Source organism: Tamandua tetradactyla, chromosome 20 (assembly GCF_023851605.1).
Source record: "Tamandua tetradactyla isolate mTamTet1 chromosome 20, mTamTet1.pri, whole genome shotgun sequence".
Lineage (NCBI taxonomy): Eukaryota > Metazoa > Chordata > Mammalia > Pilosa > Myrmecophagidae > Tamandua > Tamandua tetradactyla.
In genome coordinates, this window is record NC_135346.1 from 21,271,489 (window position 1) to 21,293,150 (window position 21,662).

At 40.0% G+C, this 21,662-nt stretch overlaps 2 protein-coding genes across 2 annotated transcripts; both read left to right on the forward strand.

Moving 5' to 3' along the window:
• Nucleotides 1-1,742: 1,742 nt before the first annotated feature.
• Nucleotides 1,743-6,854, forward strand: PCDHB14 (protocadherin beta 14). The gene has a single exon (XM_077137225.1). The coding sequence runs from the start codon at nt 1,953-1,955 to the stop codon at nt 4,332-4,334; it is 2,382 nt and encodes a 793-aa protein (XP_076993340.1). The 5' UTR covers nt 1,743-1,952; the 3' UTR covers nt 4,335-6,854.
• An 8,777-nt stretch (nt 6,855-15,631) lies between these two features.
• LOC143663878 (protocadherin beta-18-like) lies at nt 15,632-18,566 on the forward strand. Its single transcript, XM_077137227.1, has one exon. It carries the CDS (start codon nt 16,162-16,164, stop codon nt 18,535-18,537), a length of 2,376 nt encoding a protein of 791 aa, XP_076993342.1. The 5' UTR covers nt 15,632-16,161; the 3' UTR covers nt 18,538-18,566.
• The last annotated feature ends 3,096 nt before the right edge of the window (nt 18,567-21,662 follow it).

The window sequence follows — 21,662 nt, forward strand, 5'->3', positions numbered from 1 at the left end:
CATTTCTCTGCTCAGCCTCTCCAAACATCTGTGTCTGGTTTCATCTCTCTGCTCTGTGTCGGCCCTCCAAGCATCTCCAGCTCTGAGCTCTCTGTGTCCACTCTTTTAAGGATTCCAGTAAACTGGTTAAAACCCACCTTGAATGGGTGGGGCCACGCCTCCATGGAAATAATCTAATCAAGATTATTATCGCCCGTGGTGATTCTTCCCCCACAAGACTGGATTAGAAGAATGTGGTTTTTCTGGGATACATGGCAGTTTCAAAACAGCATAGTTTCCGAATCTATGCTCCTTATAATAATGATGCAGCCACCAAGATGCAAGATATCTTTTCTATGTATTTCTCTATTACTCTTTACCCATGCATGCATTTATAACATATCTTAACTACTGACCTGTCAACTTTTTCTAGTTTGTGAGACCTATAAAGACAAGGATTATATTTTTTCATGTCATATCCTTACAGCTATTTTTGTGACTTGAAACTTAGAAAGTATTTGAATATCTGATGATTGGAAATATAAGTAAATGTATTTAAAATTATGCCTTTGGTATTATGCAAGGACAAATTCTATTCTGAAATTTGGCTCAACTTAATTTAGCAACTAAATAAATTACAATGTATAAGTAATCATTTCACAGATTTTCAGAAATGGAAACTAAATACTCTTGTGATAATATTTCTTATTATGGTAATATTTAGGTCTTGCTTATCTCTCTCCTGCTCTCAGGGGATCTCCTCTGCATATCTTCAATGATATAATGCTCTGCTTCCCATAGGAAATATTCTCAATCCCTTCAACAACAATACACATATACTCTGTGTAAGGCCAGTCTCAATTTCACTTGCTATACAAACACCTGTCAGGAGTTAGAGGAATACACTATAGGTATTCTTGGGTGCACACCTCCATTTTCCCTAAGTACTCACTTCCCATGAAACAAGTCCTGGTCTAGATTACCAGTTATTTGTTACTTGTTCCATGTTTTCATTTAAAAATGTTATAAGCTTTTGAAGAACATGGAACATGTTTTATAGCTCTTAACATATACCACAAATTAATGTATTATTGTGATATAATGTGAAAAATGATTTTACTTACATTTAAGTTGGTAGATTCACAGATGGTCTTTATAGACAAATATAAAGAGCATGGCATTTCCTCTTAGAAAGCAGATTGAGGATCAACCTAGGGAAAGAGACTTTTTCTTAACTGTGTACCATTTTCTGATGTTTGAATTTTTAACCTACACATGTTTTTAAAACATAAAAATGAAAAAGTAATGACATTACTAACTGTATATGACTGAACTCAACAAGCATTTATAGGAGAATATTTGTGATTACTCAATAAATGGCCTGAATAAAACATTCCATTAGCCAGGGCATTTTAATGGATCCTTATTGCCAGGCATTCAAAAAAGCAATAATCAAATGCAGTGTATTGTCCTTGTTTGGAATCACATTCAATCGAACCAACAGTAGAAAGACATTTTTGAGGAAAATGGAGAAAATCAAACATTCTAAGTATATTAAGGAGTAATTGCTAAATTTGTTGGTTGAAATAGAGATACTTGATTCTATTTTAAAAATCCTTTTCTATTAGAGAATACTGAAACATTTAGAGGTAAAATATATGATGTCTAGGATTTGTTTTAAAATATGCCAGATGTATTTATGAATTACTTGCTCAAAGAGAAAAAACTGATAATGAAAAAAATTCGTAGAGACACATGGTGGCGCTGCAGGATAAGATGAAAAACAAAGCATGGCAGATACTGTGGGTTCAATGTTAAGTTCAACAGAGAACAGAGAGCATTGGGTCCACTGAAAACAGAGTATCAGTGGAGTTTCACCTACAGAGCTGCTGGAGGGTTATATACCTTCCAGGGTTTTTTTTTGTGTTTGTTTTTGTCTTTTTTTCCCACTCAAGAGGTTGCCTGCAGGAACCATGGAAACCAGAGGGGTGCTGGCTCTGCGGAAAAGGCAAGTCCTTATTCTCTTTGTTTTGTTGGGATTGTCTCGGGCAGGTCCTGAATCTGGGCGTTATTTTGTGGCAGAGGAAACAGAAATTGGTTCTTTTGTGGCCAATCTGGCAAGGGACCTGGGGCTGAAAGCAGACCAGCTGTCCTCACGGGAAGCCCGGGTAGTGTCTGATGATAATAAAAAGCATTTGCACCTTGATTTGCTGACTGGGGATTTGCTCTTAAATGAGAAACTGGACCGAGAAGAGCTATGTGGCTCTTTTGAGCCCTGTGTTGTGCATTTTCAGGTGTTAATGAAAAACCCTTTACAGTTTTTCCGGGCTGAGCTGCACATCAAAGATATAAATGATCATTCCCCTACATTTCTGGACAAAGAAATACTTTTGAAAATATCAGAAAGTACCACTATTGGAACCACATTCCTAATGGAAAGTGCTCAAGATTTGGACGTAGGAAGCAACAGTCTCCAAAACTACACAATTAGCTCTAATTCTCATTTCTACATTAAAATTCGAGAGAGCAGTGATGGGAAGATATACCCAGAGCTGGTCCTGGACAAAGCGTTAGATCACGAGGAGGAGCCTGAGTTCAGATTAACACTCATAGCGCTGGATGGCGGGTCCCCGCCCAGATCTGGGACAACCTTGGTTCTCATCAAGGTCTTGGACATCAACGACAATGCCCCTGAGTTTGCTCAGAGTCTGTATGAGGTGCAAGTCCCGGAGGACACACCGCCCGGCTCACGAGTTACCACCATCTCTGCTACCGACCTGGATGCAGGGAATTATGGGAAAATATCTTACACATTTTTTCACGCATCGGAAGACATTCGCAAAACATTCGAAATCAATTCAATATCTGGGGAAATTAATTTGAAATCACACCTGGATTTTGAAGTAATACAAACCTACACTATAAATATCCAGGCAACAGATGGTGGAGGTCTTTCAGAAAAATGCACCCTTCTGGTTAAAGTAATAGATATAAATGACAATCCACCGGAAGTAACCATGTCGTCAGTTACAAACAGTATTCCAGAGAACGCTCCAGAGACCCTCGTCGCTGTTTTTAGCGTCCGTGATCAAGACTCTGGAGACAATGGGAGAACGGTTTGCTCTATTCAGGACGACCTCCCCTTTTTCCTGAAACCAACCTTCAAAAATTTTTTCACTTTGGTTACTGAAAAAGCACTGGATAGAGAGTCGACAGCTGAATACAACGTCACCATCACTGTCACCGACCTGGGGACCCCCAGGCTGAAAACCCAGCACAGCATAACCGTGCGCGTCTCCGACGTCAACGACAACGCGCCCACCTTCACCCAGACCTCCTACACCCTGTACGTCCGCGAGAACAACAGCCCCGCCCTGCACATCGGCAGCGTCAGCGCCACCGACAGGGACTCGGGCCCCAACGCCCAAGTCACCTACTCGCTGCTGCCGCCCCAGGACGCGCGGCTGCCCCTGGCCTCCCTCGTCTCCGTCAGCGCCGACCACGGCCAGCTGTTCGCGCTCAGGGCCCTGGACCACGAGGCCCTGCAGGCCTTCGAGTTCCGCGTGCGCGCGGCCGACGCGGGCTCCCCGGCGCTGAGCAGCGAGGCGCTGGTGCGCGTGCTGGTGCTGGACGACAACGACAACGCGCCGTCGGTGCTCTACCCGCGCCACAACGGCTCGGCGCCCTGCACCGAGCTGGTGCCCAGGGCGGCCGAGGCGGGCTACCTGGTGACCAAGGTGGTGGCGGTGGACGGCGACTCGGGCCAGAACGCCTGGCTGTCCTACCAGCTGCTCAAGGCCACGGAGCCCGGGCTGTTCGGCGTGTGGGCGCACAACGGCGAGGTGCGCACCGCCAGGCTGCTGAGCGAGCGCGACGCGCCCAGGCACAGGCTCGTCGTGCTGGTCAGGGACAACGGCGAGCCGCCGCGCTCGGCCACCGCCACGCTGCACGTGCTGCTGGTGGACGGCTTCTCCCAGCCCTACCTGCCGCTCCCGGAGGCGGCCCGGGCCCGCGCCCAGGCCGACTCGCTCACCGTGTCCTTGGTGGTGGCGCTGGCCGCGGTCTCGTCGCTCTTCCTGCTCTCGGTGCTGCTGTTCGTGGCGCTGCGGCTGTGCGCGAGGCCCAGGGCGGCGTCGGGGCCCGAGGGCCACTTTCCCGGGCACTTGGTGGACGTGAGCGGCACCGGGACCCTGTCGCAGAGCTACCAGTACGAGGTATGCGTCATGGGAGACTCTGTAAGTGAAGAGTTCAAATTTCTGAAGCCAATTATCCCCAACGTCTCAGTCCAAGACCCTGTTAAAAATACGGGGGAAACCGCCTACATCCGGAATAGTTTTGGATTCAACATTCAGTAAAACAAAAATTTAAATTACTTTTATCCTTGAATTTTCTTGGCATGCAAACTGTTGATATTTTTTGTTGATCTGTAATGGATTTTAGGTTGTATTATAATTGCATTTGTCATCATTTCTTGCTCTCCTTACATTTATTTTTAAAATATCAGTGGCTATGAGGAAATGGAAATATGAATCAGCATTTTGTTGTTGTATTAACTTGCTTCAAAAGGTTGTATTAAGGGGCTATTGTTATTTTTGTTGTGTAATTATATGGTTATTAGGTCAGATTATGTTCTTAGTAACTGGATATGCATACTGAAGTATTTAAGAATGAATGTCAGTATGTGTAATTGATAAAGAAAAAAACACAGATAAAGCAAAATTCCAAAATACTATCCATTATTCGTTATCTGGAAGTTTTTACCATAAAAAGTATTTAAAAAAGAGATGCTACCTTTGCATATTCCATACTGGAGAACATTTTGTTGTTATACATGGGTAAGAGCTGACTTCATAACGAAATAAAATTGGAAATTATTGATTTGTTAAGCATGTAATTTTTTTCTTTACATATTTTTGCTATTGTTGTTATTGTTGTAGGGGAGGAGTCTTATAATGCTGTGGGCCTTTATATGCTATTTTGTTTCATTTAAATGTACGATGTTTAGTAACTTAAAATTACTATTATTTTATATTGTTTATTACTAAGTAACCTGAATGTAGTTCATGATTTCATTCTAATGAATAACCTTCATTAGAAGAATACAAGATGAAGACTTCTTTAAAAATTGAACTGAAAATCCAAACTGTTAAGATGACTTAGGCTGACTTTCCTATTCATTCTGAAGAGTGAATATAAAATATCCTTAATACTTTGTGACCTAACGCAGATATCTAAAAGATGGAATGTTTCTTACAAGTTATATATGACTCATCTGTGTGACAAATTACAATGTCTCATTTACAAGTGGCAATTGAATGGAAGATTATAGGTAGTAGAGATTTTGCTAACTGGACTATAGTGTGCATTTATGGCTAGTGTGTAATACACTTCTGCATGTGCTCTCATAAAACTAAATAAAACAGACTAGATGATGTAGTAAAATGGAACTGCACTTGCAATTGTGAAGTGGATGGAACAAATTCTGATTTCTTTAGGCATCTTTTTTACCCTGATTCATGCAATTTTGACTGGTTTGTGTTGCAACAAGTATTTACTAGTTGTGAGAACTTCATGTAAATAGACATTTAAATAATAAAAATCCTTAAAAAGAATATTTGGGCCCTCTTTATAACTTGGAACCACTAGAAGCAAAATCATACCCGTGAAAGTCACTGGAAGGTTTAATGGGTAAATACTGCTGAAAGAAAGAAGAGTCGGAAGAATAGAATAAGAAGATAGAAAAAAATGAGATGGAAAAAAGGATTAAGATCATCGTTTCTTTTCCCCCAACATCACCCAACTAGAAATGAAATTTTAAAATAGTAACAAAACCTAATATTTCTAGGAATTAGTCTAACAAAGAATGCAGAAATACTTTATGGAAAAAAAATGAAGTCAATACATTATTAAATGAAATAATTAAATAACTGAATAAATTGAGAAAGATAGAGGTTTCTTGACAGAGTAACTTAACATGACACCTATCTATTCTTCCCAAAATAATGTATAAATTCAATGCAATTTTTAATATTGACATAGAAGAAAAATTTCATGAAGAGCTAAGACAATTTTTATAAAGCAGTGGGAATGCCTTACCCTATAGATATAAGAACACATTACAAATATGAGGTAAATAAATCTATTTGAATGATTCAGGAACAGACTAGTTGTACCACCATATAGAATAGAATAAAGAGTCAAGTCTGTTTATATAAAAGAACTTGGTCTTCATAGAAGATGTGTCAAAATCACTGGTGAGAAAACTGATTACCTAGCAAAGGTTATTGGAAAAGCTTACATAAGAAAAAAATCCCTATTGCATGTCATATAAAAGTAAACTTCATATGGATCTAAGAGCTGAATTTGAAATATTTGAATTACAAAAAAAATTAATCAAGGCAAATATAACTTTATGACCTTAAGATTGGTTTGAATTTATTAAGCAAAGCTGCTGTAAAAGTACAAACCATAAAGACAAAAATTGATGAATGTGCCAAGAGATGGAAATGGCCCAAATGTCCATCAGTGGATGGGTGGCTAAACAAGCTGTGGTATATACATACAATGGAATATTATGCAGCTGTAAAGCACAATAAAGTCATGAAACATGTAACAACATGGATAAACTTTGTAGATCTTATGCCGAGTGAAATTAGCCAGATACAAAACGACAGATACTCTATGGTCTCACTATTATGAACTAAGATTAATGAGAGAACTTTGAGAGTTGAAGTTAAGAACACTGGTTATCAGGAGATAGACATTGAACAGAGATTGGACATTTGGTGGTGAAGGAGCACAGATTATACAGCAGGACTGATTGCAAAATTTCAGAAACAGATAGCACAATACTACCTGACTGTAGAACAATAACATAAGTGTACTGAGTGAAGCTGAATGTGAGTATGATTGAGGGAGAAGGGCTGGGGGCATGTATGAAACCAGAAGGAAAGATAGAGGATAAAGACTGAGATGTTATAACTTAGGAATGCCTAGAGTGGACAGTGATGGTGATTAAATGTACAAATAAAAAAAAATGTTTTCGGAGTACAAGGGTGGGTCAGTGTTAGAATTCTCGCCTGCCATGTGGGAGTCCTGGGTTTGATTCCCTACCTGTGCACTTCCCCCCACCCCCCAAAAGTTCAACACATGGTGCTGCAATAATGGGATAGTTACATGGAAAAAGAATGCAATGTGACCCCCACCATACAGCATACAAAAAAAAAAAAAAAGAACAAATGAATATCAACATTGTAAGGTTTTGAAAATGGATGGTATACAGGGAAAAGTACAATCAGTGCAAGCTAGGGTCTATAGTCAGCAGTAATATTGTAATATGGTTCCACTGAATGTAACAAAGGCATTAGGCCAAAACCAAATGTCAAGGTGGGGGGCATGGAGAAGGGTATGGATTCTTTGTGGAAGAAAAGGAAATGTCTTCATATCGTTTATGGTGGCAAAATCATGCCCATTTTCTTAGGCTGGATTGTATGATGTGTGAATAAAACTGTTTAAAAATGAACAGAGAGAAACAAGTGCTAGAGAAAATATGGAGAAAAGAGATGTACCTATTCACTGTTGGTAGTGAAACTGAGAGGTGCAGTCCCTTAGAGGGCAGTGTGGTGGTTCCACAGGAGGGTAGGGGTAGGGTTGCCATACGATCCTGAAACCTGTTGCTCAGTATATACTTGGAGGAACTGAGGTTTATACAGGAATGGACATTTGCACACTGGTGTTTATGGTGGCAGTGTTCGGTGCTCACAATGGATGGAGGTTGCCTAAGGGTACAACGACTGAGGAATGGAAAGGGGAACTATGGTGTATACATACAATGGACTACTGAGCAGCAGCAAGAAGGAATGAAGTTGTGAGGCATGCAACTAGGTGAATGAACCTTAAGGACTGTATGTTGAATACATGTCAGAAACCAAGACAAATATTATCATGCCTCACTCATATGGACTAACTATAATATACAAACTCATTGAATTGCGTGGGTCGTCAGGTTGGGGCTTATTGTAAAGGGTCCTAGATTGTAAGCTCTTATAGCATTCACATCTATTCCAGAGTCATAACTGTTATTTCTAAATTCTGAGATACAGAGCTGTTTGTATATAACCTGGTCGTTCCCAGAAACTTCGGGTATTTATGTGGCACCTGAGATTAGAATTAGAGTTCTGAAGCTATGAAAGGCAGCAGTACCCCATACAGGTACTGTTTAAAAAGTTGAGAAAGTGATCAGACTTCAAGTAGAAATATGAATGAAGCTGACGTGGATAGGACAAAGGTAGATCAGAATATAGGGTAAAGGATGACTCATCCATATTTTAAAACTTCAACTTGTGTGTGAGACCAAAGGGAGAAATGTCTATTTGGTGCAAAAATTTACATTTTGGATAGCACATCACCTGATTTAACTTGTATGGTCCGTTTAGTTGAACACCATAAGTACATGGAATCTTGAATAGGGTGTGAGATCTTGTTGGTTTGTGCAGGCTAGTGTGATGCCCCATATATCCCAGAGTAATTTGGGTAGTAAATAAAGAAGTATTTGCAAAGTCCCCTTAGGGGGGCTGGGGTGAAAGGAGGAAATATTCAACTTCCACATTTTGGGAATTCCTGATATTCTCGCAAACAGTGGGGACAACCATATCAGTAGGCTGAGCCCTCAGTCTCGGGGTTCACACCTTTGAAACTTACTCCTGGAAAGGATAGCTTAAGCCTCTTTATAATTATGCCTAAGAATCATCCCCAGAGAACTTCTTTTGTTGTTCAGATGTGGCCTCTCTGTCTAAGCCAACTCAGCAGGTGAACTCACCGCCTTCCCCTCTATGTGGGACATGACTCCTAGGGGTATAAATCTCCCTGGCAACATGGGACAGAAATCCTGGAATTCATTGGGATCCAGCATCATGGGATTGCAAAGCCTTCTTGACCAAAAGGGGGAAGAGAGAAATGAGACAAAATAAAACCTCAGTGGCTGAAAGATTTCAAATAGTCAAGAAGTTATCCTGGAGCTTATTCTTATACATTATATAGAGATCCCTTTTTAGTTTATGAGGCTGAAGCGAAGTACCTGGAACTGTTGTGCTGTATTCAAGTAGCCTTGATTCTTGGAGACGATTGTATAATGATATTACATTTACAATGTGACTGTGTGATTGTGAAAACCTTGTGTCTGATGCTCTTTTTATCCAGGGTATGGACAGATGAGTAAAAAAATATGGATAAAAATAAATAAGCAAAAGGAGGGATTAGGGGTAAAATAAAGTGGGTAGATTGCAATACTAGCGGCCAGTGAGAGGTGGGGGTAAGGGGTATGGTATGTATGAGCCTTTTCTCTTTTCCTTTGATTTCTTTTTCTGGAGTGATGCAAATGTTCTAAAAACGATCATGGTGATGAATACACAACTATGTAATGGTATTGTGAGCACTGACTATACACCACATATGGACTGTAAAAAAAGGGGGGGGGGGACTTGATATCACCACAGGAAAAAACATCACTTGCCACAAAAAGTTGTAAAAAGTGAATACGATAAAAACTAAACCATGTTACTAAGTTTAAAAATTATAAAATGTAATATAACTCAAAAAAAATGATGAATGCTACTACCTCGATACTAGAGGATAGCCTAGACAAGTTGACAGACAAGGAGAAGCTACTTGTAATATTTTATCTGAGAAGGATTAATATTTAGATTAATTGAAGTCACTCTCAGATGAGTAAAAACACTCAGGATGATCAAAAAGATGAACGGAAAGAAAGAAGAAAGGGAAATTCACAAGGAGAAATGGGAAGTCTGAAAATAATGTGAAGTGATGCTGAATCTCATTACCTGATGAGACGCATACTGAAATGAAATGCCCTTTTACACCCATAAGATTAGTAAAGATAAGAACTTTGAATAAGGGCGGGCCACGGTGGCTCAGCAGGCAAGAATGCTTGCCTGCGATGCCAGACGACCTGGGTTCGATTCCCGGTGCCTGCCCATGTAAAAAAAAAAAAAAAAAAAAAAAAACTTTGAATAATATCAAGTGGAAATACAGGAAATTTCATAAGCAGTCTGCTCGGAGAACTTTCTGGTAGCATTTCATGAAATTATTATGTCTTATCCTATGATCCAGCAATTCTACTTCAAGGTATATAAGCCAGAAGACTGTTACACAGGTTTACAAAGAGATATACATGGGGGGGGTGCAATGACAGCTCAGTGGTAGAATTCTCACCTGCTGTGCAGGAGACCCGGGTTCGATTCTGGTCCTTACACTCCATTCCCCCCCCCCAAAAAACAAACAAAAACCAACCAAACAAAAATTCAACAAATGATGCTGCAATAATGGATACTCACATAGAAAAATAATGAACTATGACCCCACCATACAGCATACAAAAAAAAAAGATGTACATGCAAATGTTCATGCTAGAATAGCTATATAAAGCAAAGAATAGAAGTCCATTAATGTAGAAAATTGATAAGTAAAATGTAGAATATACATGTGAAGGGATATTATACAGTGATCAAAAGGAATAAACTAGATCTCCATACAACTATATGAACAAATATGAAATTTTTTCAAAGGAAGAAAGAAATGGGGAGTTACAGTGTAGGGTCACATATACATATATTTTATCCAAAGTACACATAATATATTTGTGGAAGCATACAAATATGTAAATGAACATATTGGAGATGGATTCGTCATTAGTTCAATATTTTTTAATGTCCACAATGTGCCAAATATTGTTTTAGGTGATGAAAATAGAGCAAGGAAGAAATGCCCAAAAATCCCTCTTTTTTAGAACTTATATTCTAGTGAAAGTATAAATAAATAAGTGCATTATATGTTATGTTGAAACATTAACTTACTTCGTAGAAAAACAAAACAGGAAAAGAGATGAGAAATGCTGGGAGTTTCAATTTCAAATTGGATTATCAAAATGAGCTTCACTCTTTCAAGGTGACATTTGAGAAAAGTCTTTAAGGATTTATGCAAGGAACTCAGGTGACTATCTGAGGGCAAAGAATTCAGCAAGAGAGAACAGTCAATAGAAATCCCCTGCGGCCAAGCAGTCTGGGCATATTTATTGTATTAGAAATTAAATCTGAGTTGTTTTAAAAATATGTATTAACTTATTTTAAAATAACTATATTAAAGCTATTATATGCTACACTCTATTAAAAAAATTAACCACATTCTCCAAAACAGAAAACAGTAAAAATAATTGCACAGTTTTACATTTTAAAAAATCTAACTTTAATGTATGGCTTAATAGAAGAGAGCTGGATTCTTCTTTCTGCTTCTGCATTTAATTTGTTGTGATATCATATATGTAACATCTGAATAAGATGCCCATAAAAGAACGGTAGTTTAAAAAGACAAAATATGTCTGAGGAGATTTATGAGAATAGCTTTGACCTTATGAATTCCATGAATGGGTCCTGGGGACTTAAAGGAGTCCCTCTAACTGTGGCAGAGGGATTGAGTGGGAAATCAACATGTGAAGAGAGCAGAAAGGTAACCGGAAACAGCATTGCTTAGGCATTTGTCTTTTACTGTGAGAGGGTGAATATATGAGCAGTTAGAGGGTTTAGAGCAGGGGAGTGACATAATTGGACTTATGTTTTAAAAGAATCAGTGTGATTTCTGACTTGAAACTATATTGTATTAAGACAAAGGTGGAAACAAGAAAACCAGTCACAGGGCTATTGCAAAAATTTGGGTGAAATATTATGGTGGCTTTGACCAAGGTGATAAAAGTGAAAGTAGTAGAATATATTCCTTAGATACTTTAAAGACAGAAACAGTAAGTTTTTCTGATGTTATTGGTATGGAATATGAAAGACAGGAGTTAAGGATGACTCCAAAGTTTTCAACCTGAGCCATGGTAGAATGAAGTTCCCAGCTAACATGGATCAGGTTTGCGTGAAAGATCACCAGTGCTGTTTTGGACATGTTTAAGCAAAGAAGTATATTAGATATTTACATAGAGATGTTGAATAAGCAATCTATAGTTTTTGAGGGGAGGTCTGGAGCTAGAAATAATTTTTAAAACACATATTCATTGATTAATATTAGTGCCAACGAAGGCTAAATTGGAATTTGCTAAGAAAGAAGAAATAAATGTGGCTTTCAGGGACTATTGATGAGAGTGTGTCATTAAAAATGCGTGTGAAGAACCCAGTTCTATTCATCTGAGTCTAGGAGAGACAAAGAGAGAAAGCGAGAGGAGAAGAGATGTAGGAAAGAGGAGGAGATGTGTTTATATATATGAAGATTAGTGGTACAGAGAGAAATGGGAACCTATGCAAAATGTCTGTGAAAGAAAATCTCTTCCAAGAGACTGTTTAAATTGATTGCAGCATTATAGACTTTATATAGCTAAAGTAGCCTTTTGAGAAGGTATATTGCCCATATACCACAAAATCTAAGAGTTTACTGGTAATTTTGAGGCATAAAAAGTAGCCTTCAAATTTTACAGTTTCAGTGAGGATGGTATAGATTATGTTGATCAGCCTTTCCTCTGAAAACAATTAATTAGCTTGAGACATTAATATTTTGTCAGGCCAACAGTGAAGGTTAAAAGGAAACCTGGAGCGATAAATGAGCACAAAATCTATCTTTTCCTTGAGATACTGAAAAATTTGAACCTCCCATTTTGATTTGTATAATGGTTTTATAATGAGGGGAAAATGAAAGCTTAACAAAATGAAAAGATTACTGAAGACCTTACATCAACAAGCATGGATGCTGTGGTAGTTAGATTCAGTTGTCAACTTGGCCAGGTGAAGGTACCTAGTCTTGTTGTTGTGGACATGAGCCAATGGTATGTGAACCTCATCTGTTGCTGATTACATCTGCAGTCGACTAGGAGGCATGCCTGCTGCAATGAATGACATCTGACTTAATTGCCTGGTGCTTAACTGAGAGAGCACAACGTAGCACAGCCCAAGCAGCTCAGCATACCTCATCTCAGCACTTGCAGCTCAGCCCAGGCCTTTGGCGATACAGAAAGAAATCACCCCAGGGAAAGTTGTTGGAACCCAGAAGCCTGGAGAGAAGGCCAGCAGAGATCACCCTGTGCCTTCCCACGTAAGAAAGAACCTCAGTTGAAAGTTAGCTTCCTTTCCTCTGAAGAACTAACAAAATAAATCCCCTTTTATTAAAAGCCAATCCATCTCTTGTGTATTGCATTCTGGCAGCTAGCAAACTAGACAGATGCCCAAGAGTTATACCCTCAAGGTGAGAGGAAACTGGATATGGATTAGTCTTTTTGTGGCATTTCAGACTTGAACTTGAGATAAGGTAGTCATTGATAGGTAGTGCCCCCAGTTCCTGATGGAACAGTATGCAGATCTTCTAAGAAAGAAGTTTTAGTCAACCTAAGCCTCCAATTATTCATATACATAATACATAACTTCACATCCATAATCTGAACACAGTTGAAAATAACTGCATACACAAGAAAACATGACACCATGAGTGAGAGCCAGCAGAGATGATAGAACACAGAAATAAACTTGCAAGCACTTTAGACATTGTAATTACAGACACTTTATAGGATGCTAACCATTTAACTGGAATAAAAGATACACTCAAAGGTGTACATAGAAAAAAAACAACTATAAAATGTGGTAGATTGGAAAAGAACAAATAGAATTCCTAGAAATGAAAAATACAATAATCAAGATTTAAAACTGAACAGAAAGGATTCATAGAAAATTAGATACAAACTAAATAATTATTGAAGTGAAAGATAAAGCAGAGTATAACTTGTTCAATAAGAGGCTCAGAGAGTTAATAAGATAAAAAATACACAGGAGGTGGTTAGAAACATAGGATAGAGCAAAAAAGTCTAACATATTTGATCAGAGTTTCAGAAGGAGGTGTGAGGAAGATTGTGGCAGAAGCAATATTTGAAGAAATAATGGCTGAGAATTTTGTAGAGCTGATGAAAACAATGCACAGATTCAAAAGACCTAATAAACTTAACAGGATAAGTAAAAAAGACAGCCATGCCTGGAAATAACATAGTGAAATTGCAGAAGATCAAAGACAATGAGAAATCTTTTAAAAGGCCTTAGGAAAATGGTCTTTAACCCTGAAAGTCATAGCAGTTAGACTGAGAGATGGTTTCTCAACAGTAGCAGTGGAAATTAAAAGCAAATGGGATAATATCTCCAATGTACTGAAAGAAATTAGCAAACCTTCCTGCCTAAACAATCTTTGCATATATTAGTTCTAAAATGAGAGATTCGAATTACCTGAATATCAGCCTAGTGGGAAACTTCATGATGAGAGAGGTATGGAAGAATGGAAATGAGATCGATATGGCTGAACCACAGAGCAAAGAAGAGAAGTGCTGAGAGTTAGAATAGGAAAAATAAGTAAATATTTTGTAAGAAATGCCAAGACGTTTAGACTTTACAACACCAGTGGAAATGCAAGATTATTAAAAAGTTTTGAATAGAAAAGTGATGATCATGTTTTCATTTTCAAAAGATCACCTTGTTTCAGGGTGGAGAAAAAATTAGAGAGGAGTAACACTAGAGGCAGGAGATTTCTTAGATGTGATTGTGGAAATACAGGTAAGAGATGACATTGACCTGAGCTAGACATGCAGTTGTGTAGTTGTATTGGAAAAATAAAGATAAAAGATACAGGATGTGATGATAGATCAGATATAGAGGGAATGGAATAGGAAGAACTAAAAGTAAATGTCTTTTTTCAGGCTTAGAAAATTGAGGGGATGTTGGTGCTATTAATTGATAAAGTGAACTCCGAAAGAGAAAAGGGAGAGCAACAGGCATGGAGTTGGAGAAAATGTTTAATTTTGAGGAAAGGGCATTTTAAATATAAACCTTGAGTTGAGTTTGAGGTGTCCATATTGAGTTGAGTTTGAGGTGTCCATAGAGCATCCCTACAATTATGTAAATGATCTTTAATTTTATAAATAAACTTGAGGAAAGAGGTTGGGGCTGCAGAGTCTAGCTTGAGATTTATCAATATAAATGGTGATTGTACTTCGAAAAAGGTATTAAGTTGCACTCATTATACTCTTTGATTCTTAATGTATGATCACTTTTCAGTCTCCCTTTTTCAGGGCAAGGACTATTTCTGTATCGTTGACCATTCTGTCAGTAACACTTGTCACTATGTCTAAAAAACATATGCTCAATACATATTTACTGAACAAATTAATGAACAGATGATGAAAATATTTAGAACTATACCTATAAAAATGATGAAATTACTCCACTACTATACTGGGATCTAATTCACTCAACGTTTTTAATAGTGTCAGAAACTGGAATGAAATTATTATTATAGCAACTCTGCCCTTCATATTTTGTTTTATTCACTACTGTTGAACATTTACTTTCTACTCTTTCAGGGAAGTCTCCTAGAGTATCACCCAATAAACTCTCTCACTTACAGAGCCTGAAATGTCCAGCCCCCCCCAAAAACAACTATTTACATATACCATACTCGGTTTCAAGTGCATGACCTCATTTTTAATCAGTCTTTTCTAAAAGTATTTGCCGATAGCTACAGAAGACTGAAATTTCTGGTTCCCATTTCCAAATGTCCTGCGAAACATTGCTCATTAAGTCAATTACATGCAGGCATGCTCTAAAATATTTTTGTCTTCTCTTGTCTTACAGAGAGACTATAAGTAACATTGAGACAGGGACTTTGTTTTAAATATGCTTTTGATCCCCAGCACATCTCTAACAGATTACGGCTTAATGACTAAATGATAATAGCATCACAAATCATGAAGAATACAACTCAGAAAAATAGGAAGGTAGGAGAAAATATAATTTAAATTCATCAACAAGCACATGTAAATTAATATTTTCCTTCAAACTTCCTTGACTTTGTCTAAAACCTTAAAATCTGCAGAGTCGCATGGTGGCGCTGCAGGATAAGATGGCGAATTTTTTGCAACATAGCAGATGCTCTAGTTTCCTTTAGTCACTGGGATTGAGACTGCCATAAGAAACACACACACAAAAAGAGGCTTTCAAGAGAAAGGCAGGAAGCCAATAACAACTTCGTGGTAGGACTATCTTTAGATTTTCAAGGGTCCAGACTGACAGAGGAGAGGACCAATTCCTACAGCTGTCTCAAATAGAGTTGAAGTGTTTCCACAAAAGGACTTTTGGCTGAGGAGCCATGGAGCTGGGAGAGGGGAGCGCTCAGCAGATAAGGCAAGTGCTGCTCTTTGTTTTCCTGGGAGGTTCTCTGGCGGGTACTGAGACCTGGCGCTATTCAGTGGCAGAGGAAACCGGAATCGGCTCCTTTATAGCCAATGTAGTGAAAGACGCGGGGGTGAGGGTGGAAGACCTGCCTACGCGGGGGGCTAGAGTCATCTTTGATGACTATAAGCCGCATTTGCGGTTGGATCCGCAGACAGGCAACTTGCTCATAAATGAGCAACTGGACCGGGAGGCACTTTGCGATACCACGGAGCCATGTATACTGCATTTCCAGGTGTTATTTGAAAATCCTTTGCAATTTTTTCGGGGCGAGCTTTTGGTGAAAGATATAAATGATCACACGCCCACGTTCCTAGATAAACAAATACTTCTAAAAATCTCAGAAGGTACTACTCCAGGAACCTCTTTCCAAATGGAAAGTGCTCAGGACTTGGATGTAGGAAAGAATGGTATCCAAAACTATACGCTAAGCCCCAATCCCCATTTCCATCTTAAACTGCAAGATAATGATGAGGGCAGACAATATCCCGAGCTTATTCTGCTCCAATCTCTGGATCGAGAAAAGGAGCCTGAACTTAGTTTAACGCTATCTGCCGTGGATGGCGGGTCCCCGCCCAGGTCTGGCACTGCACTGATTCGCGTCGTGGTGCTAGATCTTAATGACAACGCTCCCGAGTTCGAGAGGCCGGTCTACGAGGTGCAGATACCGGAGAACAGTCCTCTAGACTCCTTGGTCGCCACAGTGTCTGCTACAGATTTAGACGCGGGAATAAACGGAGAACTATCCTACTCATTTTCCCACGCCTCCAGAGACATAAGGAAAACATTTGAAATTCACCCAATTTCCGGCGAAGTCCATTTAAAAGCACTTCTAGACTTCGAATTAACTCAGTCTTATACAATAAATATTCAAGCCATGGACGGCGGGAGCCTTTCTGGAAAATCATCCATTCTAGTTCGAGTTGTAGATGTGAACGACAACCCGCCTGAAATAGCTATGACATCCCTTACCAGCCCCATACCGGAGAACTCCTCCCCTGAAATGGTGGTCGCTGTTTTCAGCGTACGAGACAAAGACACTGGGAATAACGGTAAGATTGAATGCTCGATTCAGGACAATCTCCCCTTTCTCCTGAAGCCTACCTTCAAGAATTTCTACACCCTGGTAACAGAAGGGGCGCTGGACCGAGAGAGCAGAGCCGAGTACAACGTCACCATCACCGTCACCGACCTGGGGACCCCCAGGCTGAAAACCCAGCACACCATAACCGTGCGAGTCTCCGACGTCAACGACAACGCGCCCACCTTCACCCACACCTCCTACACCCTGTACGTCCGCGAGAACAACAGCCCCGCCCTGCACATCGGCAGCGTCAGCGCCACCGACAGGGACTCGGGCCCCAACGCCCAGGTCACCTACTCGCTGCTGCCGCCCCAGGACGCGCGGCTGCCCCTGGCCTCCCTCGTCTCCGTCAGCGCCGACCACGGGCAGCTGTTCGCGCTCAGGGCCCTGGACCACGAGGCCCTGCAGGCCTTCGAGTTCCGCGTGCGCGCGGCCGACGCGGGCTCCCCGGCGCTGAGCAGCGAGGCGCTGGTGCGCGTGCTGGTGCTGGACGACAACGACAACGCGCCGTCGGTGCTCTACCCGCGCCACAACGGCTCGGCGCCCTGCACCGAGCTGGTGCCCAGGGCGGCCGAGGCGGGCTACCTGGTGACCAAGGTGGTGGCGGTGGACGGCGACTCGGGCCAGAACGCCTGGCTGTCCTACCAGCTGCTCAAGGCCACGGAGCCCGGGCTGTTCGGCGTGTGGGCGCACAACGGCGAGGTGCGCACCGCCAGGCTGCTGAGCGAGCGCGACGCGCCCAGGCACAGGCTCGTCGTGCTGGTCAGGGACAACGGCGAGCCGCCGCGCTCGGCCACCGCCACGCTGCACGTGCTGCTGGTGGACGGCTTCTCCCAGCCCTACCTGCAGCTCCCGGAGGCGGCCCCGGCCCGCGCCCAGGCCGACTCGCTCACCGTGTCCTTGGTGGTGGCGCTGGCCGCGGTCTCGTCGCTCTTCCTGCTCTCGGTGCTGCTGTTCGTGGCGCTGCGGCTGTGCGCGAGGCCCAGGGCGGCGTCGGGGCCCGAGGGCCACTTTCCCGGGCACTTGGTGGACGTGAGCGGTACCGGGACCCTGTCGCAGAGCTACCAGTACGAGGTGTGTCTCATGGGAGACTCTGGGGCCAGCGAATTTAAGTTCCTGAAGCCGGTCATCCCCAACCTTGCATCTCGGGGCACTGAAAGGGAAATGAAGGGAAACTCCACCTTACTAAATGGCTTTGGATTAAATTAGGGATCTGATTATGATGTGTAACTTTGAAAATTTCTTTGAAATTTTATTCATGTGATGTAAGGTTCTTCATTTTGGGTAACTTCATCTTAGAAGTTTTCAAAACTTGGATTATTTAAGTCTTTATTTTCTGCTTTCCTTTATATTTAGTGTGAAAAATTTAAGGGGGCTGAGATTTGCTTAGTCTTTACCCCAAAATGCAACCTCAAGTGATTTATTCAAACATATAGCAGTTTCCCTTCAAGCTTAATTGCTCACTTGACTCAGTCGTGTTCTCTGGGTGTTCTAGTTCCTGAATTCTCCTGCCCAGTTTTCATATGTTTTATATTATCATAGAGGAAATGAATGACATGAATAAAATATTACTTTGTTATCTAGTTAGGTTAGTATTTAAGATGTTAGCAACTTAGGTGGGGCTTTAATTTTTTTCTTATTTAGTATAAACAATCTTTGCATTATGCTTTTCTACCAAATATTGCTGGAAATTTTTCTGTACTTAGGTAATTTCCTTTATAAACATATTGTGCATTGTACAGATTGCTGGTAGAAATTTTGTTAAAATAAATTCTTGTTTGGATTCTTAGGGAATGTATTATCCAGCCCACACTCATTCCTTAGCTAAGTACTTCCCTGTTCTGCACAAGGAAAGTGATCACTCTTGCAGTGTTTATGCTACTATTCTTTGCCTCTCCTGGCCATTTCAGTTGGTCCAGTGGACTCCTGATGAAAGCTGGAGTAATCACATTCTCTCAGCCCCTGAATTTTCAATGAAGAGATAGTTTGTCTGTTTCTTTCTCTTACTCACAACTAGGAAATAGATGTTAAGTATGGGTTAAGGTAGTCATATTTATACCTGAGTAAGCTGGAAACACAGAATAACCTTTAGAGAGGGAGGAAAAGGAAGGAATAAGGGAAGAAAAAAGGAAAAGTGAGAAGAAATAAGGGAGTGGAGGAAGCGGAAGCCTATAAAACAGTGGAGACTAGACTGCTACTTGGGTCTGGAACTACTAGTTTCTGATTCCAGCCCTTCCTACTCCCCCGTGTATAGTAGCCCTTGGGTTCCACAGTAGAACTCCAGTTTCCTAATGATAAAACTCTTTTATTTAACCTATCTTGAAGGGCGATTTCTTGCAACTAAAAGAAATATGACATATAAACGCAGCTTTGTATAGTTAAGCTATACACCATCCGGTTTTTTATTGCATGCTTTCAACATTAATCAATGAATGGAATAAAAAATACATGGATAGAGAAAACTAATCATTAATAGTCTTTCATTATAAAATTTAAATTTGTGAACAATTTATGAGATATTTCAACAGGTAAGTGCTACAATGGGTTTTATGGAATATGTTGTTAAGTTGGGTCCCCTTCATTATTCTATGTGTCCATAGGAATATTTTTAAAGTAATATTGAAATTATTATTTTGATGACTGTACCTTTCTTCATGATCATTGTACCCTCCTATACTGACTCTTTCTTTAAAAAACTATTTATTAAGCTCATGTGAATAGAATTATTTTATCATTTAATGTAAAATAGCTGGATCTATAAATAATCCTAATTTATAGATCATATGGGTTGGTTCATGATCCCAATAATAATAATAAATATCATTACATTGACACATACTCTATTACTGGAAAGTCTCATGAAAAAAAATTCGAACCTCCCACCAAGCTTGTAGGGCTTAAAATGTAATCTAAGGAAGATGAACATTTATTTGAAAGATGAAAGATGGGATTGAAAAAATAACTTTGATCCATTAGCTTATTGACAAGGGTTCCAACTTCTAGCTCATTAATAGTAAAAATGCCTGGACATTGAGGGCATATTTTCTTGGACATTTAAGTCCATATAAGTAGTTTGGATCCACTACTAAGATATTTCTATAAGGAAAATTGTCAATCAGATTTTAACTGTGCCAGCATATTAAAAGTTTAATCAAATGTGTTTCACCATGTGGAAGAAAATATTCTAAACAAAATCTTGATTTGAGCGCTCTGTACCTTAATAGGGTTAGATCATATGAAACACCATTCTTTCACTTGGCTTACAATTAAGTTATCCAGATAACTGGAGTGTTAGAATACATGGCAGTGCCTGCTGTGTACTAAAATATTGCCTGAAGGTTGTGGAACTGGAGAGCCCTGGATCCTCCACAAGATGCTTTCTCCTCCTTAGGAGTAAAAGAACCTCAATCCCACGCAAGGGTTCTAGGATCCCAAGATATCCACTAAGGATACATGAGCTGATTAAAAGGAATTGAGAACTTCCCTAGTTGTAAATAAGTTCAACCTGCTGTTTCACATAAATTTAACGTATTTTCTTCTGCCCTTTTTTACTTCATATGCAGCCTTCGGGCTCTTGGCTGTCCGCTATTCAAGATTCAGTGAATCTCAGCTTCCTTTTAGTAACAAGTATAAATGTTCTTTATAGGTTTTTAAGATTATGTAACAAGACAATATAGCATACTCATAGAGATACATTGTTCTTAGACAATATTTAGAAATGTTATCCACAGCCCCTTAAGCTGTCTAGTGCATTTGCATAATAAACTAGTTCTAGCTTGTCTATCACTTAAGTTTATAATCCTGATAGGTGCAAATTAATTAATTTTCTCTGCTATCAATGAATTAAGTTTAATGGTGCATGTTCTTTCTTTTGACTGATGGCTACACATCTTTCTCCTTCTGCTCAATCACCCTTGGACCTCTTACTATGTAGACACTATCCTGCAAGCTCCATGAGGGCAGAGAAGGGATCTGTTTTCCAAGCACTTACTAAAGTGCCTGACAATATAAAATCATTAAGTATTTGATTAATAAACAAATATATGTCACTAACTCTGTTAGTTAACTCTATCATTTCTCAAAGTGTCTGGCACCATTTCTATATGCATAATCCCACAGGAAGATAGCAATTATTTTTATTTATATATCACCCCATATATGTAATCAGTAAGGGGGTTTTGCATAAATCTAAATAAGTGAGACGTGTTTTGTAACATTTTTTAGTAAACTAGGTTTAAGACAACACATGGTGGCGCTCTAAGCTAAGGCTCAAATTAACTGAACTGCAGATGGTTACTGCTCGGGCAGAAAGTCATTCACAGATTCATCTAAGA